This window comes from Chanodichthys erythropterus, chromosome 9 (genome assembly GCF_024489055.1).
Source record: "Chanodichthys erythropterus isolate Z2021 chromosome 9, ASM2448905v1, whole genome shotgun sequence".
NCBI lineage: Eukaryota > Metazoa > Chordata > Actinopteri > Cypriniformes > Xenocyprididae > Chanodichthys > Chanodichthys erythropterus.
Genome location: NC_090229.1, coordinates 7,763,118 through 7,789,534, shown reverse-complemented (window position 1 = coordinate 7,789,534; position 26,417 = coordinate 7,763,118). Strand labels below are relative to the sequence as shown.

Here is a 26,417-nt window from a genome sequence, read left to right as displayed (position 1 = left end):
CACAGATGGTCATTACTGAATGGGGTGGCTGTTTACAGAGTGATGTATCAAAGCATATTAAATGCAAAGTTGACTGGAAGGAAGAAATTGGGTAGGCAAAGGTGCACAAGCAACCGGGATGTCCGCAAGCTTGTGAATACTGTCAAGTAAAGCCGATTCAGACACTTGGGAGAACTTCACAATGAGTCAAATGAAGCCGGAGTCAGCGCATCAAGAGTCACCACACTCAGACATCTTCAGGAAAAGGATTACCAAGCCACTTCTGAAACAGAAACAATGTCAGAAGCATCTTACCTGGGCTAAGGAGAAAAATAACTGGACAGTGAACAGTGGTCGAAAGTCCTCTTTTCAGATAAAAGTACATTTTGCATTTCATGTTGAAATAATGGTCCCAGAGTCTGAAGGAAGACTGGAGAGGCACAGAATCCAAGCTGCTTGAAGTCTAGTGGGAAGTTTCTGAAGTTATTAATGATTTGGGGGGCCGTGACGTCTGCTGGTGTTGGTCCATTGTTTTTTATCAAGTGCAAAGTCAATGCAGCCATCTTCCAGGAGATTTTGGAGCACTTTATGCTTCCATCTGCTGATAAGCTTTATGGAGATGCTGATTTCCTTTTCCAGCAGGACTTTAGCACCTGCCTACAGTGTAAATAAATAAATATACACAGCACACACAGGTATATTATGTAAACAAACTTTTATTTTGTGATTGTTTGACAGGACTATTAATATTATTTTAATATTAATAATATAATAAATAATAATAATTCCTTAAATTTATATAGTGCTTTTCTGGACACCTAAAGTGCTTTACATATTGAGGGGGGATCTCCTCAACCACCACCAATATGGTCTTTAGATACAAATAGTCCTAAGTAATGAACCTCAACTTTCATTTTATTTTGTTGTATTAATACAATCTCAATATATTAAAAAAATTCATACAATAAATTCATAGGTTTATCAAACACTACAATTACTCTCCTGCAAAATTGTACAAGATATCAGCAGAATTGTAAAGATATTAGCTGGTTGAATTGTAAAATATCTTAAACTGTAGCTCAGTAGAAATGGTGTATAAGGACATTTCACAGCACTACAATTTTGCAAGTGAGTTTTGTTAAGGACAAAATGATCAGTTTGTCAGTTCCTAGAAGACATGGCATCACAAGACAGAAACATTGGTTATTTTAGAGGAATTGGCATGTGTCGCTCCTGTATTACACAACCATTCATGTACATCTGCGTGTAAAATGAGATCTTTCTCATCCTAAGAAGACAGATTTCTCCAGGCCATCTTCTACTTTGGTGTACTCCAGGTTTGACGGGTAGTATCGGCTCTCATAGCGTGGGTTGTTCCTCACATATTGCAAATATTCCGGGGCTCCGGGACAAATGACGTTGTCAGCCAACAGGACAGTGCCTTTTTTGAGTAGACCACAGTCCTACAGTGTTATAAAATAAATACATTTGTAATTTTCCTTACGTTAGAATAATTAAAATAAAGTTTCCAAAAGGGGTTTCTGCAGTGATGTCAAAGAAGAACCATTTTTGGTTGCCTAAAGAAAGTGAACAGTTCTTCAAAGAACCATTTTCTTGGTGTGAAGAACATTTTAATAATCTGAAGAACCTTTTTCCACTATGAAGAACCTTTTGTGCAGTGGAAAATGTTAACGATTTCATGGAATCATATGTGCTAATAAAGGACCTTTATTTTTGAGAGTGTAAACTGTGTAACTTTTTGGGCTTCTTACCTCAAGAAGTTTAGTATCTGGAACATAACGATCTTTCCAGTGGTCCAAAAACACAAAATCAAAAGATTTTATTCCGAATCGCTCCTTCATTTTGGGGATTAAGTCACCAGAGGCTCCCTCCACTAGAGTAACCTTTAAAAAACAGAACAACAAAAGCTTTGTTGCCTTCAAAATACATTATTAGTCCTTTGAAATGTCACTGGTATCAACAAAATAATCACTTGGTTTGGCATTACAAAATGTTCTGGTTCCTGCCTTCAGTTCATTCAAAAAACAAAAATATCCTAAAATACATTTTAATTTCTTCATCCACAATGCAATGTGCATGACTTGACCTTCCATGTCCAGTGTGACGAATGAACCAGAAGTAATACCCATAAAATCTTTCTTGACTTTATAGACAATTTTTGAGTAAATTAGATGATAAAAATACAACTGTTCATTGTTCATGTCAGCTCAGGTCCATTAAATAATATTAACAGACAACTTTTGATTTTAATAATGTATTATAATAATGAAAATTAACTCATGCTTTAGTATTTTCAACACTAATATTAACAAATGGAACCTTATTGTACATTGTTACTGATAATGTGATGCCATGCTGAATCAAAATTGCAAACAGGGCATATGGCAACAATGTTGCATATTATAATTCATATTTTATTGTTGTATTTTGCTGTTTATATACAGTACATACACATAGACTTATTTAGAAAATAGTAAGCAGTATACAGTATGCAACAAGCAGCACACTAATATTCAATTTCAAATATAGTCTATGCATAGCAGCTCTTTTTTCTCACCTTGTCCTGAAGGCCGGCGAAGGTGATGATCTGACGAGCAATGGCGGCAAAGGCTGGGTTGAATTCGATGGTAATGAGTTTGGAGTCAGGGGACAGCAGCCGAGCGATACGAACGCTGGAGTATCCGCAGTATGTGCCGAGCTCCAGAGCCGTGCTGGGGTTCACCTCCGTCAACACTGAATCCAGTATGAGCCCTTCAGAGAGACACACAGAAGTGAATTCAGAAAACGGACCAATTCAGATGGCTAATGGAGTAGTTGAAATATCATTAGGGCCTTTCTGCCCCATTAGCAGCATTTATTCATCAGTGCCTGTTGTTGCTGCTGAGAGGGACAATAACATGTTCATTGTTTGGTGTCATACAGTGGCACTAAAAGTGTTTAGAAAAAGGTTCTTCACAATGTGAATATCACTGCTTTAGATAACAAAATATCAATTCAAGCAGCATGAGATTGCAGAAGCTTTTCTCAGAACTAAAACTAAACTTAAAACTCAGAACTAACCTTCATTAAGTGTAAAACAAAAATGGATTCTCTTACATTGTTTTTGTCTAGTTTTCCAGTACAGATGTCTAAACATACACTCTAAAAACTGCTGGGTTAAATATGGACAAACCCATTGGGTTGTTTTCACACAGCCATTTTTTTTCAACCAATTTTGGATTTATTTATTGTAAAAGAGATGTTTTTGCTCACCCCCAAATAGGGGCAAATGTGTGGGGTATTTTAAGCCGAAACTTGACCAGACCAGAGACTTATATTACATCATGTGAAAGAGGGCATAATAGGTGCCCTTTAACCCAACCTGCTGGGTTTGTCCATATTAAACCCAATTTGGGTTGTTTTTAACCCAGCATTTTTTAGAGTATACTTAAGTTAAATTTACTTGAGAAATGAAATGACTAGATAAAGATAAGTGAGTCTTTCCTTAAAACAAGATGGGATCTAATTTTTCCTTTGAATTAAGTTTATTTTTTACCCGATTGGCAGATAATTTTCTTGTTTTAATCATAAACCATGCAGGGTTATTACTGTTATCTAAAACTAAAACCATTAAAAAAAAAGTAATTTCTTGAAATAAAATAGAGTAAACTTGGAGTAGCCAACTTGCCAAGGTAACATTTCTAATTTCCATTTGGTTTAACTTGATGTACTGCTTAAAGTAACTAAAAATAACTAAAACTATTTTGGATTCATTTTAAGCAAGCCATATAGTAATTTTTAATCAATAGTTGGGTTAAATAAAACTACCTAACAGGTTGGTCAAACATTTAACCCAACCGCAGGGTTTGTTCATATTTAAAGGTGCCATCGAACGTTTTTTTTTACAAGATGTAATATAAGTCTAAGGTGTCCCCTGAATGTATCTGTGAACTTTCAGCTCAAAATACCCCATAGATTTCTTTTAATAAATTTTTTTAACTGCCTATTTTGAGGCATAATTAGAAATAAGCCGAATCTGTGCGTGTCCCCTTTAAATCACGCGCTCTCCGCCCCCTCCCGAGCTCTCGACTCTATCATTGCATAAACAAAGTTCACACAGCTAATATAACCCTCAAAATGGATCTTTACAAAGTGTTCGTCATGCAGCATGTGTAATTGCGTAAGTATGGGATTTATTTGGATGTTTACATTTGATTCTGAATGAGTTTGATGGTGCTCTGTTGCGAAAGCTAACATTACACACTGCTGGAGAGATTTATAAAGAATGAAGTTGTGTTTATGCATCACACAGACTGCAAATGAAAATAGTGGCGGCTCTCTTGTCTCCGTAAGAAACGACGGTAACTTTAACCACATTTAAAAGTACATTAGCAACATGCTAATGAAACATTTAGAAAGACAATTTACAAATATCACTAAAAATATCATGTTATCATGGATCATGTCAGTTATTATTGCTCCATATGCCATTTTTCGCTGTTTTCCTTGCTTGCTTACCTAGTCTGACGATTCACAGATCCAGACGTTAATACTGGCTGCCCTTGTGTAATGCCTTGAACATTTGCTGGCATATGCAAATATTGGGGTCATACATATTAATGATCCCGACTGTTACGTAACAGTCGGTGTTATGTTGAGATTCGCCTGTTCTTCTGAGATCTTTTAAACAAGTGAGATTTATATAAGAAGGAGGAAACAATGGAGTTTGAAACTCACTGTATGTCATTTCCATGTACTGAACTCTTGTTATTCAACTATGCCGAGGTAAATTCAATTTTCAATTCGATGGCACCTTTAACCAACTTTGTTTTTAACCCAGCATTTTTAGAGTTTAGTATCTCAATACTGAAGTAACATTGGAATAATTTCACTTAATTTTGATACATTTTGATGATTTTGCTTCTCAAGTAAATGTATCTTGATATTTTTAGATATATGAACAGGAAAACAAGACAAAATACTAAATACAAAATCTGTTTTTGCTCATTGCCTTCAATGCCTCTGAGTTTTGTGATCTTTAGTGAAATTATGAAGTCAATTCCCCTCAAATTCGAATTATGGACATGTTCCACTAATGTTTGACAGTTATCACCAGTCAAAATATAGCAACTTTGTATATTGCGTAAAACAGATTTACAGCACATTCTGGGATCACATCTGAAATGAATCCGCCCTCAGTCCCATAATGCATCAGTGCACAAAACTGCTGTTGTTGATCGTGTCAGATGCAATGGCTGCACACTGCGCACAGGCGTACATGCAACTAGTGTGTGTGTGTGTGTGTGTGTGTGTGTGCGTGTGTGCGCAGTCATGCAGAGAGCATATTGACCCAGTAGACAGGAGACTGCCATCACTTCTCATTCGGAACAGCCGGCTGTGAGCAGCCTCAAGGCCATTTACTCAAGAGCGGAGGAGAGCGAGATAATACAAGAAAAAAATATCAAGCAAATGGTGAGGAAATTAGAAAGGGCGCAGAGAAGGAGGTAAGGGATTAGAAAGCAGGCTGCTACCTTTATCATCGCCCACGTTCATGGCCCATTCTTTGTGCCTGCAGTAGTAGTCGATGGCTGAGATGACGCTCTTAGGGTCTCCTTTTGTGGCGTTCTTCTGAACGGCTTTCAGCATGCGCTGTGTTCATATAAATCAGCAATGATCAACAGTGTTCTCGAGCAAAGCCAGAGAGCAATTCGTCCAAAATAAAGACAAAAGAATTGCTCTGGCTTTCAAAAGGTTATTTGAATCCATTTTATAGGGTTTTGTAATCATCATTCCTTTAAAAAAATGAACTGTCACAGTACCATGCTACAGGTGTCAGAAGGTAATACCCTGGTATTTTAATACATGGTACTGAATGATCACCATATTCACATATGGTATTTATATAGTACTTCAAAGAATACCATAGCATTTACATGATGCATTAGATTCTTATTAATGCAATACATAATAAAAATAATTTGAAATTTTTTTTATGATTTAAATCATCATAAATTAAATCAAGTACATTATGTTGCCATAATGTATAAATACTTTACAATTTAAAAATAATTTATCATTATTTCTTTCATATCACTATAAAAAAATATTTTTTGCATTATGATTAAAGTGAAAAATGTTCTTATTTGCAATGAAAATAATGCTACAATGCAAAAAAAGACATCATGAACCTAAAATAAGCTTCATTTTCTTGTTTTTAATAATAAATTAATTAATTAAAAATTAAAAAATGAAAGATAAATAGATAAAAAAATATTTTAAATGCAAATAAGTTTATAATTTATATCTAATGAAAAATGTGATGAAATATGGCACAGTGCAAAAAAAAATAATTGAATTAATAGACCCCCAAAACCCAACATAAATAAATCATGTAATTTTTTAATATTAATACATTTTTAACATTTAATAAAACATACAATATTTTTTAAATATTTGTCAAGTTCACCAAAAACATTGCTATGTACTTCCATGATACATGCCCAAAAACATGGTTATTCTATGGTAACATGTCCAAAACATTATAGTAATGCCATGGTTTTTTATCAGCCGCTTTAAACATCGTAAAAACCACAGCAGGTTGATCTCTGCATCCGCAAGTGACATATGTATGAATGACAGCGAGGGTCACCTGAGGTCGCGATGATCCCGTCATGATGTTAAGGAGCCGCTGAAGGATGACATCGTGCCAGAGGAGTGCCAGCCAGCTGCAGTTCTGCACAGCTGCAGGGATGAGCCAGCGATAGAGGACGTACAGGACAGCTGCTGAAACCACCGCCACTGCCAACAAACTCAACAGCATCCTGAGAGAGAGAGAGACCGAGGTTCACAAAGAGAATAAATGATTAAGGTCAGCAAAAAAATATGACATTAACAGCACCACGATTCGCAATGGATGAAACTTCAAAGCAATGTCAGAAAGGATTACATTAAAACAGACATAAATCAGGGAAATGTGTATAAAAAAACAAAACAGGTGAAGGCTAAATTTACAAAGCCATGTCTCTGTGTTTTTAAATTTCACTGCCAAATCAAAAGTAAGAAATTATGTTTTACTGAAAGAAAATAGAGCCTATAGTTGAGTATAATGGATGGCACAAGCTGATTGGCCTCTACTGATTCTGCAGCCAATGAGATTTCTGCTCAACATTTAAATAGTCTGGTTCAGAGTTCCTCTGAAAGCCTCCACCTCCCCCAGATCCACCTGCCCAAATCTGCTACAGGATTTATGTATGTCTGTCTATATATGTATCAGCAAATGTTTTATAAAATGATTTAATATTTGTATTTATTATTGTTTATTTTGTTTTGTGTTGATTTAGGAGAGAAATACATCAGGCTTTGTGAAGCTAATCTCAAACTCACTATGATTTCAACATTGACCTTCCTCCAACCTAAAGCAACAAAACCTTTGGACCTAAGTCACTGATTATCTTGTGTATTTATAACATACAGCCACACCTGTGTAAATACTCACAGCTCTAGCAGCAATATTATGATGCAAGATCACATGATGTGCATGCCTACAACATTAATAGGCAACATTTAAGATAGTACTAATAATCAGTAATATTCAGATTGGCCACATTAAAAAAAAACAAAAAAAAAACATGCTACATGAAATAAAAGACAGGGCAGGGTTAAAAAACTTTTGACTTTCAGTGGCGTGGAATGCCAAACTCTCCAATCCCCTCTCCTGTTTCAATCCAGTGCTCCTAGAAAACAGTGAAAGCTCCTTTGTCTTTGCTGCAGATTTGGCCACAAGCATTGCTTCATCCCCACAGCTGATTTACCACTAACAAGAACAGAGTATGCCTTTTAATGTCTTGCAAAATGATGATTAAAAAAAAAAATTGTGTGTGTTTTAACACCCACTATATTTAGGGTACAACGGGGCTAAAGGCACACCTTAAGAGAAAATGTGCTTTTCACTACTCTCACTACTAAGTGTATGATTGCCGGAAAAATATATATGTTTGTATTGAACATTGATGGAGCAACAGATTTTATGTGAAAATAAATCATAAAGTTGTTAATTTTGTTTAAAAATCTTATAAATGTATGAGGTGGTGAGGGGGAGCCTTTTACCCCACACACGAGGTAAAAGGCTCCCCAGCATGGGGTAAAAGGCGCACAATATTCATACAAATACTTTAGCTAAAATAATATGTTTTTAATCATGTCTAGGTTAATACTTGTTGAAAAGAATCACTTTAGCAAAATTTGTACTATTTTCTGTTTATTTTGATAAATAAAATAATGAATTTGTGTTCAATAAATATACTGTCATTAAAATAGGCCTATAAAAATATATTTTAAAAATACAGAAACAAAATTATTTTAAAAAGTAAAGATTCTGAAAGCATTGAAGGAGATCCCATAATATTAATATAGATTTACAGTAGTAACAATAAATTATATTTTATTATAATAAACATTTCATTTAATATACTTAAACATTTCAACAACATTTTAAAAAACATCAAATATTAGATCAAACTACCTCAAAATCAACTTTGCGTTGCTGCCCGTGAACGCATCAAAGATCAGACAAATTTGCACGAGCATTTTGAATAGCGAATGTTTAGGAAAGTGCTGCAGCAAGTTTTTGTGCCATCTAGTGGTTTAGAGGAAAAAAAATCAAAGGTGCCTTCCGGAATCCTTTCCATTGAATTGATTCTATTGAATCCTTTCATCTGTCGGCATCGTTAATGCACTTTTACGCGGTTGTTTTTGGCGATTAGGACATCCGCGACATGCACACTTACGCACCATTTTAAAAAATATAGCAATACCAAAATACAAACAATGTAGAATAGCGTGAATACAGCGTGCGTCTCCCTCAGACTGTAAACGAAGCTCGGGCGCACCGGATAACACGTCAGCAGCTTCACTGCGGATTTGTGAACCCGGATTGACAACAGACCCGGAAGAGAAGACAATGCTGAATAAAGTCGTAGTTTTTGTTATTTTTGGACCAAAATGTATTTTCGATGCTTCAAAAACGTCTCACATGGACTACTTTGATGATGTTTTTATTACCTTTCTGGACATGGACAGTCTACCGTACATACATTTTCAATGGAGGGACAGAAAGCTCTCGGACTAAATCTAAAATATCTTAAACTGTGTTCCAAAGATGAACGGAGGTCTTACGGGTTTGGAACGACATGAGGGTGAGTTATTAATGACATAATTTAAATTTTTGGGTGAACTAACACTTTAAGCCCAAAGTATAATCCACTTTTTTATGCGTACGTGAGGGTCAGTGTACAGTGTTGACGTGTTAAAATTTGCTTGTTTTTGAACCTTTTGGCCTTCCATACGAATTTCGTCATCAAATGAGTACGCGCGCCGCCGGGTTTTTTTAACCGCACGTACTTGTACGCGCAGGTCGCACATGTGCATTAATTTTTATTTTTTATTTTATTTTATTATTATTTTTTCTGCAGTAATAAGTTTATCCACAAGGTGGAAACCGTGATCTGGGGCATCAAATCACAAAGTGGTTAAAGAAAAACAACAGACTGGAATGCATGAAAGCTACAGCGAAAATGGAGGTCTATATAGACAACAGATTATGCAAAGAGGTTAGAAAGTACCCTTATTTGTACAAATCTTGCATGAGAATAATACATGGGCTGTAACTCGTGGCGAGAGATTGCTCAAAACTGCGCATGCGTTGAACGCCTGTGTACGCGTAGGCCTACGAGTCAGGTGAAGTGTGATCATTTGCAAGGCTGTGCGTTCGGCTGTAAAAAAACAAAAACAAACAAAAAAAAAACGAAGTATACCCGGGGCTTTACCCTGATAATATAACTGTTTTGTGTCTTAATATATTTTATATTTTAGCAAAGCTGAATTTTCAGTGTCACATGATCCTTCTAATTATTCTCAATGTTGAAAACATTTGTGCTGCTTAATATTTTTGTGTAAAGTTTTTTTTTTTTTTTTCTGGATTCTTTGATGAATAGAAAGTTACATAGAACAGTATTTATTTTAAACAGAAATACTTTGTAATATTTTACTGTAATTTTTCATCAATTTAATGCATGCTGACTGAATAAAAATATTTAAAAAAAAAAAAAAAAAAGTACTGACCCCAAACTTTTGAATGGTAGTATATAATGTAACACTGAGAATGAAATTAAAAAAGTTTAAAGTCAACTCAAGAACCCTACAGCCAAAAAAAAAAGAATCTTAAAGGAATAGTCCACCCAAAATACAAATTCCTCATCATTTACTCACCCTCGTGTCGTTCCAAAACCTGTATATGAATTTATTTCTTTTGTAAAACCTAAAATATGTTGAAGAACAGGGTCTAAACAACATTTTTATTGTACACACACTTTTTGACATTTTTTAAAATATCTTCTTTGTGCTCCACAAAAAGAAAGAAAGTTATACAGGTTTAGAATGACATGAGGAGTGGATAAACGCTGACATACTTTTCATTTTTGGAGGAACTATCCCTTTAAAGAACCTCAAGAGTACAGAGAAGTATGTGCCACATGTAAAGGAGATATTACACTGCTGACACTGATCCTAATACATTCCTATTAATAAAGCTCAGAAGAATAAGGACTTCAGCTCCGTTTTTCTGTGCAGACACAATGAGTCGGTCATAAAGAACTCCAAGCACGATCCACTGGAGGCACATAGTGACACGCAGCGGTGACAGTAGGAGCCTGTGTGCTGTCAGAGCGTGCTTTAATTAAAGATGGTATCACCGTGCAGACCTGCAGCTGAAAATACAAACCCTAAAAGAACCAGACAGACCGAAAGACAGAAGTGTCTTTCTTAAGCGGCTAGTTTTACAGCCTCCTCCACACGTGCTGATAGAGTAGGTGTTATCGACCGCGTGGCCTGCCAGAGACTTTAAGCAAGACTGGATTCTGATTACTAGGCCACATGAATATTTAAGTCTTCTGTTTAATTCTAGATTGCAGCCAGACTTTAGGAAGATGAAGTGTGCTGTTAACACGAAGGCACCGTATTAACACGTTTGCATGCTGTGTGCGGGATGTGTCAAGATTTCAATCACCATCTTGCTTATGAATAAATATTGAAGTGTGAACAATATTGGTTGAGCTGGATCATGCATAAAGTTACATAAACACGACATGTTACTGCAAGAAATGATTCTCACATAATACATAACTTCACATATTTACAGCATGCATTTACAGCAGCAAAGAACAATCTGTTGCAATATTGTGCCAAACAACATTTCCATAATCTTACTTCCTTTTGCAGCTGTCTTCACATACACACACACACACAGAGAGAGATGAGCTTCCCTTTCCCTCCGATGCCTTTATGCCTTTCTCTGACAAAGTCTTTTTCGCTGGCCTCTCTCTCTCTCTCTCTTTCTCTCTCCCCTCCCACTTCTGTTTGCTCTTTTCTAACCTGTTCTGCTGGTCTGCCTTGATATGTGTTGAAAGAGATATACAGCCAATGGTCATGCTAGAGAGAGAGAGAGAGAGATACACACTGACGCATGCACACACATGCATGTAACACTCATAAATACTCAGACACGCAGTTACACACGGTAGAAGGAGCTGAGCCTCGGCCAACCGGGCTGAGTTTTTAATCCTTCTTTAGCCAATCATGCTCTAATCTTTCTTTCTGTCTCCCTCTCCTTTATTTTCCACTTCTCTGTTCTCCTACCCTCCCCTTTCACACTGACACATGGATAATGATGACAAAAGAGGGGCCTCAGTTTCACCATTTACCATATGGGATTATAAAAGGGAGTGTGCATGATTATTATAAAGCCTGACACATCTTATGCATAAACACATGAACAGTTCATTCAGTGCGATAATAAATAAATATATATCTTGAATGCATATATACAGTACAGTCCAAAAGTTTGGAACCACTAAGATTTTTAATGTTTTAAAAGAAGTTTCATCTGCTCACCAAGGCTACATTTATTTAATTAAAAATACAGTAAAAAACGGAAATATTATTACAATTTAAAATAACTGTTTTCTATTTAAATATATTTGACAAAGTAATTTATTCCTGTGATCAAAGCTGAATTTTCAGCATCGTTACTCCAGTCTTCAGTGTCACATGATCCTTCAGAAATCATTCTAATATGCTGATTTGATGCTCAAGAAACATTTCTGGGCAGCGTTTCCCAAAAGCATCGTCCGCTTAAGTTGATTGTAGCTCCATTGAAACCAATGGAGCTACGATCAACTTAGGCTTACGATGCTTTTGGGAAACGCTGCCCTGATTATTTTCAATGTTGAAAACAGTTGTGTACTTTTTTTTTCAGGATTCCTTGATGAATAGAAAGTTCAAAAGAACAGCATTTATCGGAGATACAAAGCTTCTGTAGCATTATACACTACCGTTCAAAAGTTTGGGGTCAATAAGAATTATTTTTTTTTTTAAAGAAATTAAAGAATGAATACTTTTATTCAGCAAGGATGCATTAAATCAATCAAAAGTGGCAGTAAAGTCATTTATAATGTTACAAAAGATTAGATTTCAGATAAGCACTGTTCTTTTGAACTTTCTATTCATCAAACAATCCTGAAAAAAAATATTGTACACAAATATTTTGTACAATTGTACACATTAAATGTTTCTTGAGCAGCAGATCAGCATATTAGAATGATTTCTGAAGGATCATGTGACACTGAAGACTGGAGTAACGATGCTGAAAATTCAGCTTTGATCACAGGAATAAATTACTTTGTCAAATATATTTAAATAGTACACAGTTATTTTAAATTGTAATAATATTTCACAATATTACTGTTTTTACTGTATTTTAAATTAAATAAATGTAGCCTTGGTGAGCAGACGAAGCTTCTTTTAAAAACATTAAAAATCTTAGTGGTTCCAAACTTTTGGACTGTACTGTATATACAAACACGATTCCAAAAAAGTTGGGACACTGTACAAATTGCAATGCAATGATGTGGAAGTTTCAAATTTTAATATTTTATTCAGAATACAACATAGATTAAATATCAAATGTTTAAACTGAGAAAATGTATCATTTTAAGGGAAAAATAAGTTGATTTTAAATTTCATGGCATCAACACATCTCAAAAAAGTTGGGACAAGGCCATGTTTACCACTGTGTGGCATCCCCTCTTCTTTTTATAAAAGTCTGCAAACGTCTGGGGACTGAGGAGACAAGTTGCTCAAGTTTAGGAATAGGAATGTTGTCTCATTCTTGTCTAATGCAGGCTTCTAGTTGCTCAACTGTCTTAGGTCTTCTTTGTCGCATCTTCCTCTTTATGATGCGCCAAATGTTTTCTATGGGTGAAAGATCTGGACTGCAGGCTGGCCATTTCAGTACCCGGATCCTTCTTCTACTCAGCCATGATGTTGTAATTGATGCAGTATGTGGTCTGGCATTGTCATGTTGGAAAATGCAAGGTCTTCCCTGAAAGTGACGACATCTGGATGGGAGCATATGTTGTTCTAGAACTTGGATATACCTTTCAGCATTGATGGTGCCTTTCCAGATGTGTAAGCTGCCCATGCAGGCTTCTGAACTGAGCGCTGATAACAACTTGGGTTGTCCTTGTCCTCTTTAGTCCGGATGACATGGCATCCCAGTTTTCCAAAAAGAACTTCAAATTTTGATTCGTCTGACCACAGAACAGTTTTCCACTTTGCCACAGTCCATTTTATATGAGCCTTGGCCCAGAGAAAACGCCTGTGCTTCTGGGTCATGTTTAGATATGGCTTCTTTTTTGACCTATAGAGTTTTAGCCGGCAATGGCACGGTGGATGTTTTTTATATACAGTGCCCTCCACAATTATTGGCACCCTTAGTAATTATGAGCAAAAGCAGCTGTGAAAATAAATCTGCATTGTTTATCCTTATGATCTTTCATTCAAAAAATTCACAAAATTATAACCTTTCATTTAAGGAAAATAATTGAAAGTGGGGGCAGACATCACATTATGAAATAAATGTTTTTCTCCAAAACACGTTGGCCACAATTATTGGCACCCTTTTATTCAAAACTTTTTGCAACCTCCTTTTGCCAAGAGAACAGCTCTGAGTCTGCTTCTGTAATGCCTGATGAGTTTGGAGAACACCTGACAAGAGATCAGAGACCATTCCTTCATGCAGAATCTCTCCAGATCCTTCAGATTCAAGCTCCATGTTGGTGCTTCTTCTCCTCCTCAGTTCACTCCACTCATTTTCTTTAGGGCTCAGGTCAGAGGACTGAGATGGTCATAGCAGAAGCTTCATTTTGTGTTCAGTGACCCATTTTTGTGTTGGATTTGATGTTTGTTTTGGATCATTGTTCTGATGGAAGATCCAACCACAGCCCGTTGTAAGATTTTTAGCAGAAGCGGTCAGGTTGTGATTTATCTGTTGGTATTTGATAGAATCCATGATGCCATGTATCTGAACAAGATGTCCAGGACCTCCAGCAGAAAAATAGGCCCACAACATTAAAGATCCAGCAGTATATTTAATCGTGGGCATGGGGTACTTTTTATCCATATGTGCACCTAACCCATCTGGTGGGTTTGCTGCCAAGAACCTCTCTTTTAGTTTCATCTTACCATAGAAGCCAGTCCCGTTTGAAGTTCCAGTCTTGTCTGACAACTGAATATGCTGGAGATTGTTTCTGGATGAGAGCAGAGGAATTTTCTTGAAACCCTCCCGAACATTTTGTGGGGATGTAGGTGCTGTTTGATCATTTTTTAGGCTTTCTGAGACTCGAGACTCAACTAATCTCTGCAATTCTCCAACTGTGATCCTTGGAGAGTCTTTGTGCACTCAAATTTTCCTCCTCACTTCACATTAGGATGATTTAGACAAACGTCCTCTTCCAGGCAGATTTGTAACATCTTTAGTCGATTGGAACTTCTTAATTATTGCCCTGATAGTGTAAATGGGGACTTTCAATGTTTTAGCTTTTTTCTTACAGCCACTTTCTATTTTGTGAAGCTCAACAATCTTTTGCTGCAAATCACAACTATGTTCTTTGGTTTTACTCATTGTGATGAATGATTAAGTGAATTTGGCATTTGTGTTTCCTCATGTTTATATTCCTGTGGAACAGGAAGTCATGGCTGGACAATATCATGCTCCTAGACACTGGTGTGCTAAAAAAATGCAAGTATGAATGGGAATATACTTCAGAGATATTTTACTCATAAGAATTTCTAGGGGTGCCAATAATTGTGGCCAACGTGTATTGGAGAAATACATTTATTTCATAATGTGAGTTTCCCCCCCACTTTCAACTGTTTTCCTTCAATAAAAGGTTAGAATTTTGTGAATTTTTTGAATGAAAGATCAAAAGATAAACATTGCAGGTTTATTTTCACATCCACCTTTGCTCATATTTTCTAAGGGTGCCAATAATTGTGGAGGGCACTGTATATATATATATATATATATATATATATATATACAAACCCAATTCCCAAAAAGTTGGAACACTGTACAAGAAGAACAAAAGAATGCCGGAGCTCTGGTGTACCTGTGTATGTGATGCACAAACTGTTTGTGTGTGTGTGGATGATTTAGATTGGGAATGACATGTTAGGAGAATACATTGGGATCTGTAACCTCTCTCTCTCTCTCTCTCTCTCTCTCTCCTTCTTTCTCCTTTAAACCCACATAAAAATCCCACACAATGCTTTAAACCCACATAAAAATCACATGTAAACATTCACATGATAAATTCATGTTCATTTTCTATGTGGTAAAACCAGAGATTCATACAAATATGAGCTCTACATTAGGATACAGAGAGAAAGAGAAGGAGAAAGAAGGAGAGAGAGAGAGGTTACAGATCCCAATGTATTCTCCTAACATGTCATTCCCAATCTAAATCATCCACACACACAAACAGTTTGTGCATCACATACACAGGTACACCAGAGCTCCGGCGTTCTGTTGTTCTGTGTTGTGGTTCTCTGAACCTCTAATGCTGCATAATGGTGTCGCTCGCAACATGTTAAGCACTTGAAATGTGACTGTGCTAATGAATGCAGCACATTAAATGGGTTTGCCTTTTAGGTTTACCATCACTTAACTCCTCTTATCTGCATTATTGTTCACCAGCATAAATGAGACCTTCATAACATCCATTTCTAATTAAAGCACAATCATATGTGGTCATCTTCAAGTAATAATAAACATGACATAGTACTGAAGTCACCTGACCTGGCTGAACAGTGGCTACTGGTGGCCAAAAGAGGCATTTTCAAAAGTGCTTTCTTAAAGTAATCAAGACAAGGTTGAACATACATGTGTGCCCTTGCCGATGGCTAGTGTTACACATCATTAAGGCCACCTGCATGTAACAGCATGGCTGTTGAAAAACAACACGCTTTGTATTCCTTTTTTTTCCAAATGCATGGATACTTGTAATAAAAAGTCTAAACTTACAGTATATAGGCTAAATATCAACTGCTCATTTATTGTGTGAATTTATACTTGACATTTTCATGTAATCCTGTTAGATGCTGGCCTGGTGACATGGTTCAGCTACTGCGCCCACATACAGTGCTTTTAAATTTGAGATCAAGTCATGGTGTGCACAAAATACTAACCTCTGGATAATCCCCTGCATTCGGTTTTGCCCCTGGTGAAGCAAAAATGTTGGCAACTATCAAAAGAACAAAAGAAATGTTCATTTGCACCCAAGGCACATTGACGCAACCCCCATACAGTGGGTTTCCAGGACTGAAGTAACTGCTGGGGGCTCTGAGGCATGCCAGAGTGGTGACTCACTGTGGGGCTCCACTGCTCTGCGTCACACACACACACACACACACACACACACACACACACACACACACACACACACACACACACACACACACACACACACACACACACACACACACACACACACACACACACACACACACACACACACACACACACACACACACACACACACACACACACAGACAGACAGACAGACAGACAGACAGAGAGAGAGAGAGAGACAGCTCTCCTAACCCATCTGGTTTAATTATCATATAAATCAATGCTGTCATTGCAGTTATGAGTCAGGCTAGATATTCAAAACAAAATGCTCTAATAATGTTACAGTAGTTATGACATTTTTTTTTTTTTTGCATTGTTGGATACACTAAAATGTGGATTGCACTATTTAAAATAATTTAAAGTAAAAAAATATATAATTTTACAACACATACATAATTATAAATTCATTAAAACGGGACCAATGTAGGCTTTTCAAAGTGGATTTTGGGATATATTTTATTTGAAATAAATATATAAATATTTAAAATGACTGAATCCTATGCCTGAATCCTATGCATGCATACATATATATATATATATATATATATATATATATATATATATATATATATATATATATATATATATATATATATATGCACACAATTATGATATAAAACAAACAAATAAACTGAATTACAGCATACAAATAATTATAATAGAATGATTTAATACAGACAGAGACAGTTATAGATAGACTATAGATTCCATTATAGTTATAGATTCCAGTAAACAATCCATATAAAAACTCATGATCTTAAGCTATGGTGGAACAACGTAAATCTACATTTAGAAGCCTTTTAAAATTGATCCTATTACAAACAACTGCAATTTAACGTAATTTCGTAAACAAATAATTTGTCAAAAATGTAACAGCTCAGCACGACATACAGTAGCTCACAGCATTCTGCATTAGACGCTGCACTCCCACTGCCTCTCCCCTGCGCATTCCGCCTGAATGGTACAGTCTGACTTGCCTGAATCGAATTTGGAACAGCCCATTATGAGCCAGTTTAATTTATTAGGGGTGGGCGCTTGCACTTCATATTCAAATTTCATGACTGCAGGGACGCATAGTTAACAGAACCAAGAATAATGTAATCAAGAATACATTATAATAAAATTGAGATATAACATAAATCACATTAATTACATAAGAATTAGCTCAACGACATAATTATATGTATCCTTGTGGTGGTGGAGTGAATGACTCCTGAATCTATTCGCAGCTGCTCTGTCGCTTCCATGATCCACTCCAGTCCGGATTTGGCAAGGAAAGGAACAGCTGCTGTAACGTTTTAGCAAAAAGGAGCAGTAGTGAGACATGCGGGGTTTAGATGAGTCTCTCCAGCAGCATTGGAGACCGGACGAGCAGCAGCAGCAGCACTAGATGATCATGGCCGAGGACTATTGGGAGCGCGCGGCGGCTTTGGGATATTATTACTGCTGTTAAGATTACACGAGCAACACGCACTCACTAACACAAGCGCACACGGATCTCAACCCCACGGGTAAGAAAACCTTCCCGTCCTCCCTGATATTTCATCTTAAAGTGGAAAAAGCATCATAACGTGACAGAAAAAGTAGATTTAGGCCGTTTTTGTGGGAGTTTATTCGAGCCGGACTCTATGTGTGTGATATCCTGCTTGGGTCGGTTGGGCTGTCTGAATGAAAACTGATTGTTTTATGATACACGCGAATGGACAACAGAAAAACTAGAATGAAGGAATAAAAATAAATAGGAATCATTCCCGCATTCCTGTACAATGGCCGTTTCGTGCTGGTCTTAAAAAGCCAGCTAACTAGCTAACCGGGCTAGCGTGTTTATGTGTGCTTTACTGTGGATTAGTCAGCAGTCTGTCTGCAATCAATGTTTAATTTCATTAGTTTTTACTTATTTATATCTTCCCTGAATAATTGTCTTATTCAATCATGTTTGCTCCTCTAACAATGTCATCTGAATTACATCAGATGCTTAAACGGTATGTATTTATTAAATGTATATGTTCATTTTAAGCAGTTTTGTTTAGCATATTCATATTATAAAAGATAATATTTCATGAAATGTCTCTAAGGGAGAGGAAACATCATCTATGACGTATTTTACAGTGGCAGTATATCTTGTGATGACAGCATAACGTCACTCATTCAAAACATGATGTGGTGTTATATAAGTCTATGTCATTGTTGTGAATCTGTAGTATGTTGTTATCCTGAGGTAAAGCTGCATTTCTAGCATAAAAAGGCCATAATGATCATTGATTTCCCAGCTGGTGAAACCACTTTTGGTGCAAGTTAAACTGATGGAATGGGGAAGGAGGAAGAGTGATGCAGTCTGACTCCATCAAAACATTGTGTAAGATACAGTAAGGAGAAGTCACCGTTAAGGACTCGAGTCTGGTCAGATGGAGGCGAATGTTTGACAGTTTGCCGGTCTGATTCAGAATGGCTTGTTGGAGGCGTGGGTGCATGTTGAGTGGGTTGGGTTGTAGAGTATTAAGGTTGTGACAGATGGTTTAAGTTTGCTTTCCTCCACTAAAAAGCCTTACATGCATAATTTTGATGGCATTCATAAACCCACATTTAGGCTAAGTATTGGTTTCCATTGATGGCTTATTTAAAGGATTAGTCCACTTTCAAACACAATTTTCCTGATCATTTACACACCCCCATGTCATCCAAGATGATCGTGTCTTTCTTTCATCAGTCGAAATTAAATTAAGGTTTTTGATGAAAACATTCCAGGATTATTCTCCTTAAAGTGGACTTCAATGGTTTTCAAATGGTTGAAGGTCAAAATTACAGTTTCAGTGCAGCTTCAAAGGGCTTTAAATGATACCAGACAAGGAATAAGGGTCTTATCTAGCGAAACGATCGGTCATTTTCGAAAAAAATACAACTGTGTATGCTTTATAAACACAAATTATTGTCTTGCACATGCTTCCGCTTTCTGTACTCTTCAAAAAGCTTACATTGTATGTCCTACGCCTTCCCTATTCTACTTACGGAACGAACGCGGCGCCAGTTCTGTTTTTTTCCGTAAGTTGATTAGGGAAGGCATAGGACATAAAGCATAAGCTTTTTGAAGAATACGGAAAGCCGAAGCACATGCAAGATGATAATTTGTGTTTATAAAGCACATACAGTTGTATTTTTTTCAAAAATGACCAATCGTTTCGCTAGATAAGACCCTTAATCCTTGTCTTCAACCGTTTGGAGACCATTGAAGTCCACTATAAGGAGAAAAATCCTGGAATGTTTTCATCAAAAACCTTAATTTCTTTTCTACTGAAGAAAGAAAGACATGATCATCTTGGATGACATGGGTGTGAGTAAGTTATCAGGAAAATTTTATTTAAAAGTGGACTAATCCTTTAAAAGAATTAGGGAAAGCACTTGACCTTTGACTTCCGTGTTGAGGGTAATTGACTTAGAAGCAAGACTAGAATAATTCCAACGTCTATTGCTAGCAGAATTGTCTGTAGTCATATTTAAGGGTATTTTTTGTGATAAAAGGATATATTGACTAAAATTTGTTCATGATAAACAGAAGTGGTACTTCATCTTCGTTTTAGTGCAATAAATTTACCAACAGCTTTTTCACAGTAGGCCTATATTGTTTCAGTGAATTTAAAGTGAATATTTAGTAGAACAAGTGCTTGTTTCTTTTTAGCACTTCTGTGTATTTTCTGTCGTTATGTAATCAGCATTATTTTGACTTGCTCTCTAGGTCTCAGTATCCGCGGATTGGTCAAGCAGTGGCTTATTTTGGCTACATGATCTTGTTTTTGGTAATGTAGGCTGTTTCTCTTAAAGATATATTCCCAAAATACCTTCATACCATTTACCATACAATTTTGCTACAATATTTCTGGTGTCGTCCCTGACTTTGGAATTGTACGTGGCACGTTGTTGACAACAAACTATTCCTCTGAGTAAGTGAGTAATAATAATAAGTATTATTTGTGAGTATCTTTCATACAAGGAATGTATTTTTTTATTATTGTAGGCCTAAATCACTTTGAGCTGCATTACAATATGCAACAAGTACAAGTAAAAATACCATAAATAATTAAAAGCTAAAATAAGAAGATCCCTTTTTAGCCTTCTTTTTTAAAAAATATTTAGCAAGCTGGCTTCCATAATATCTATTGGTAGTGTGTTCCATAGCTTCGGGCATAATTGGCAAATGCCTGATTTTCTTTTGACTGTTGCAAGAGTACTTCATTATTGCTGTATTTGAGAATGTGAGAGCCCATAATTCCTCAATGAATAGAAAGTAACCTACATGAGCTGGCTGATTTTTCCAATCCTGGCATGTGTCACCAGCATAATAATATTGATGAAGTGCTGCACTGTACAAACACCTTCTACCGCTTTTCTTCCACCACTGAGAAATTACAGAAACACAAACACATTTGTGCTCAGAGGCTGGTTGATGTAGTGCTGTCTGGACCTGGTGTTCCAGAATCAGTCTCTATGAAGGTCACCCCTGTCGGCATGTCACCTTGTGTTTGGATGCATGTCAGTCTAGTTGGACTGGAGAGGGATGTTGGGGGCCTTTGGCCAGCATGGACCGGTGCTTTGTTTAACTCTCTTGCATTTCATCAATTCTGAAGTTTAAGGGGACTTATTAATGCCCCTTTTACAAGATGTAATATAAGTCTCTGGTGTCCCCAGAATGTGTCTGTGAAGTTTCAGCTCAAAATACCCTACAGATCATTTATTATAGCTTGTCAAATTTGCCCCTATTTGGGTGTGAGCAAAAACACACTGTTTTTGTGTGTGTCCCTTTAAATGCAAATGAGCTGCTGCTCCTGGCCACGATTTCCAGAAGAGGGCGGAGCTTTAACAGCTCGTGTTTCGGTTGCTCAACAACAGAGCTGGAGAATCTCACGCAGCAAAATGAGGATTGTCAGTAACGGTGTTCAGTCGACACTGATGGAGAGACTCAGGAAGAAGTTACAACTTTTAGAATGAAACTGGACGTTTCTGAATGGTTAGTGGATAAATTTATGTAGTTGATTCAACTCATTGACTAGCATGTGCCGTCATGTTAATCTTTTGTGCAAATCCAGTGTTGAATTGACCCTCATTTGTGAAGCAGTCCGGCGTAAAATGACTGTATGACAACAACACTCTGCTACAACAACTCTTCCTCTTCTCTAAAGCAGCCCAACATGGACTCACCCCCTTTGTTAGGTGTTCCTGGGGGCGGGTTTATGTGAATTTTGGGGTTTGAGTTGTCTCCAACCTGGGAAGAAGCTCATTGTATTCCCAACCAGCTGTTTGTTGTAGTCCTTAAAAAGCGTTTTTTTATGCTCAAACAGCAACATTACACACTAAAGTTAAAAAAGTGAAATCATTATCAAGGACCCCTTTAAGATGTTTTACAGGAAACAGACCACTTTTTGCCACTTGGCTGAGCAGATTTGTAAACTCCTCCACATGGGCGAAGACCACGCTGTCACTATCAGTCGTCCGAAACCCATGGAGCATATATTGACCTATGGAGTGGATAAATGAGCCTCAGCCTGTGCCGTATTGATGCAGGTCAGTTAAAGAAACATTGCCTCTCTGAAACCAAACCCTATCAGTCTGTTTGCAGGACAGTTGAGATTCGGTTAGGCTTGTGTTAGTTAACAGAGACCCACAGAATGCTGTCCTGCATGCTGTTTTGATGGTCGACTGCTGCGGGCAGTAATGAAAAGCAGTAGAAAGAGTCTTAAAGAGTCATCAACCCTGAATAAGCAGCACTAAGACGTCGCTGAGAGCTGAAAACGGCCCTTAACCCAGTGTAGACCACTGCTGCTCTCCTCTGGGGCTGCAATCACTCACCAGGTCATGAATGAAGCCAGTGTGGAGTGAAAAAATGGGTGGAGGCTAAACAGCTTGAGCTTACGTGTATATATAATTGTGTCTTGTTTGTCTTTGATTACCGAAATGATTGGAGACTAGATTTATCTTGGCATCAGAGCAGCTGATATAACACACTGCTTTGTCAGCCATTCAGCCACATAGCACACGACCATGGTTTTCTTTTCCAGTTGAATATGACTGATTGTTATTTTACAATGCAAAACATGATAATTATTACACAGTGTCCTTTATCAGTCAGAGTTCCTCTTCAGAGCACTTTGTTTTACTATAAACAAGAGCGAAGGTTTGTGGATCGCCTTGTATTTCCTGTTGATTGTCTGATTCAGAAGATCAGATTTTAGGCTGGTTGGTTTATCCTAGTTTATGGGTTGGATAAATCAAAGAGGCTTCAAATGCCTTGTGGTGCCTTGATTGCCATTGGCTCTGTCCCAGTTTATTTGCCCTTCTTTTTTATATTTCTCCTGAACATCCGTATTTTTTTGCCATCTTGGATTTCAGGCGTGTGTTTCTGTGATTCCCCCTCGGGGAAGAAAGGAAACACCACTCTCACTATGTCAAGTATTTCAACTATTCATAGTATTTTTGGTGTTAACCTTCCACTGGTTTGCCTTGGAGTGGCTTAAAAGCCTTTGGTCTTTTCACTATGTGCCGCCACATGCTTTAGATTGAGATGACGTGACTATGTTAAAAAAAATTTGTCATTACTTGAATGATTCCAAACCTTGTGCATTCTGCTTAATGTGCATTTAAACCCCTCAACTTGGATTTTACATATTTTTATCACCTTTAAATACTGCTGTATTTTCTAGTCATAAATGCCTCTTTGATTAAGGGTGTGTTCACACAGTTCAGTAAGTTCTTTTGGTTCTTTTGGTCCGGACCAAAAAAGAAAATGACGTATATAGCCCTGGTTTGGTTAGCATTCACACTGTCATTTTTAACACCAAACCTGAAGTAGGGCTGGGTGATATATCGCATGCGATTGTCACGCGCATTTCGTCAGTAAAGCCGGTTCCCTGATTACCGCTAAATCGCCATCACCTGCTTTCAAATGGAGCGGCATTTAATAGACAGAGCCGTAGATCACTGACAAGCCACTCAATATCGCGTTCATTATCGAAGGCGATTCATCTGCGATAATGAACGCGATATTGAGTAGCTTGTCAGTGATCTACGGCTATGTCTATTGAATGCCTCTCCATTTGAAAGCAGGTGATGGCGATTTAGCGTAATCAGGGAACCGGCTTTACTGACGAAATGCACGTGACAATCGCATGCGATATATCGCCCAGCCCTAACCTGAAGAAGACAGAAAAATAAAAATGCTTTAATAACTTATATTTTGCAGTGGAACTTGCCGAACATCCAAAACAATGCTGTGTGCTGGGATAGATGCGCTCACTGGATGTACGTACATGTCGTATTTTTACCAGCTGAATAAATGTGTAAAACAGCACCAGAAATTTCTCCGTCACACACAAACGAAGGTGTGGTGCTAGTAGTGTTGTCAAGATACAGGAATTTTTTATACCATTTTCGATACCACGTGGAAAACTGCCATACCGTCATACAGATAATTTATTATCTCCTCATTTTTTGATAATTTGGGTTATCTTGTTGTAATAGCTTACACACTTACAAACTACATAAAAAAAGAGAAATAAACAGTCAGTAATGATATAAGAACAAATAAATTGCAAACGATGGCACAAAAATAATAAATAAATACAATAAAGAGACAAATGAAATAAACATGGTTTTAAGTTTTTCAGGTTGGCATAACTGTAGGATTCAGGTAAGAAATAATACAGAAATGAAAGTAATCAAATGTAAAATAACAGTGAATAGTTTTCATTGTAAAAATGAAATACAGATGAATGCTTATTAAAGTTACAAAAGTTTTTCAGTCAAGAGCAGCGAGTGATTTTTCTTTGTCATGTTAATCAAAGAACAAAAGACAGACAGCAGCAGGTTTATTAGGCTGCTGTCACTTTAAGACCTTATGCACGGATCCAATATACATGCGTTTTCTCTTCACTATTTACTCTCCAAAATTGACTATTTACCTGAATACTTAGCAAGACAGGCATTTTGACAAATTTGTATGTATTTGTCCTTTTAATCGCAATAAGCCTTGAAGAAGTCAGTTTGGTTCTCGCAATGTGTTTGAGTGGCTTTATGAGAGCGTCACTTTTAGAGATCATTGGTGTGCGTGATTAAATAATGTGAGCGCGAATGACTAAGATTATGCAGAATATAAGCACTATTCAACCGGACAGACTGAAACGATTGTAAGTACGTTTCCACTGGCGCAAAGCGTTTTCATTTCATTCTTATGGAAGTTGAGCTTCACGCTCACTCTGTAGGAATGAATTGAAAATTCTTGCTCTGTCCCGCGCCAGTGGACATGACCCGGAGGAGGCGGGTGCGTGTCAGTTCGCCGGCGAAGAGAAGAGAGAGCGAAAACGCGCAGCTGGTATCGCTGTATCGATACTGCAGAAAAGGAGTATTGGAACCGATATCGAAATATCGATATTTTTGACAATTCTGGTTACATTTCCAACACCTGTACCAAAATGTAATGGGCAACATAGCTCCTATGAAGAGAAGAACCAGGTATGCTTAAGGATTCTGTCCATTTTAGGGTTGTATCGGGTGACATCACATCCTGTTTTTTTTTTTTTTTTTTGGTGTTAAATTCATATTTCAGTTGAACCACAGCAGAGTTCATTTGGAAGCAGACAGAGACCCACGTTTTCAGCGGTCTCGGTCCGCTTGTTTGGTGCGCACCAGTGTTCAAATGGCAGTGTTCACACTTATTCAAATAAACAGAGCATTCGCACCAGAGTTTGTGAACACATCCTGAGACTCAATGTACTTTTACTTTTGAATGGTTTGTTAGCATTATCACATCTCACAGATGTTCAGATAACTCCTACATTGAATCTTTAAGAAAAGAACATGTGGCCTGTGTTTAGCATGTTAAATCTCTTTTAGTGTGGACCACGATATCTATCTGCACAGGAAGCAAGTGTTTGAAATCCTGAGTAGAATTCCGTCCTCAGGCAACTTGTTAGTGGGTCACATTAAGTCCAAGGACCCAAAGCTTGGATTTGCAGTTGAGATTGTTGCTCATCTTTGTGCCAAAGCATGTGATTTGTCTGAAAAGGAAAGGCAAAACCTTCTGGTATTTTGGCTGTTCCTAAAGAGAATCCCCTGTGTTCCCCACAAGCACTGAGGATAAGTTTACTTTCACTTCAAGGCTATGTGTTGAATAGAAAACTACCTCAATAAACTGTATTCAGCATACTGTTGTAATAATTGCTGTACATTTAGGGACAGACAAAACTCAAATACTACAGAACTAATGTACACTGGTAGCTTATTAGCCTGTTGGCATACTACAGTAATAGCTTGGGATGCCCTAACTGATTAGCCTGCTATCTTAAAATACCCTTAAGCCTAACATATACAGACGTTACTAAAGTACCAGTGTGTATTTGTGCTACGTGTTATTTGTAGCTAACATTACTGCAAAAGCATATCCGGAAATGTTTTTTTAATTACACAGAATGAGTCAAGAAGGAGATCTTAGTGGTTGATATCACTATTGTCATACTGCAAATGGAAGGTCAAGTTGAGTACTTTGCATTGTGGTCTCCCACTTAGTGCTTGTGTGTACTGCACATTTTAGTAGGTCATCTGGGTGTTTTGTGCGTATTGCGAAAAAAAATGTAATATGCTATTGTGAACA

At 37.2% G+C, this 26,417-nt stretch overlaps 2 protein-coding genes across 4 annotated transcripts in view; one reads left to right on the top strand and one right to left on the bottom strand.

Moving 5' to 3' along the window:
- Nucleotides 1–713: 713 nt before the first annotated feature.
- comta (catechol-O-methyltransferase a) lies at nt 714–11,329 on the bottom strand. The gene is made up of 6 exons (XM_067393509.1): nt 11,242–11,329; nt 6,629–6,800; nt 5,511–5,628; nt 2,558–2,751; nt 1,752–1,883; nt 714–1,442 (listed from the first exon to the last, which is right to left on the bottom strand). Exons 2-6 carry the CDS (start codon nt 6,797–6,799, stop codon nt 1,263–1,265), a joined length of 795 nt encoding a protein of 264 aa, XP_067249610.1. The 5' UTR covers nt 6,800; nt 11,242–11,329; the 3' UTR covers nt 714–1,262.
- Nucleotides 11,330–18,018: 6,689 nt separating this feature from the next.
- cdk16 (cyclin dependent kinase 16) overlaps nt 18,019–26,417 on the top strand; it is a 34,497-nt gene continuing 26,098 nt past the window's right edge. For 2 of the 3 annotated variants that reach the window (XM_067394424.1, XM_067394423.1), the window contains exon 1: nt 18,020–18,294. The gene's annotated coding sequence lies outside the window, so the exon portion shown is untranslated. Of the gene's footprint in view, nt 18,295–26,417 lie in introns of all 3 variants that reach the window. The other variant, XM_067394422.1, reaches the window with a different exon arrangement.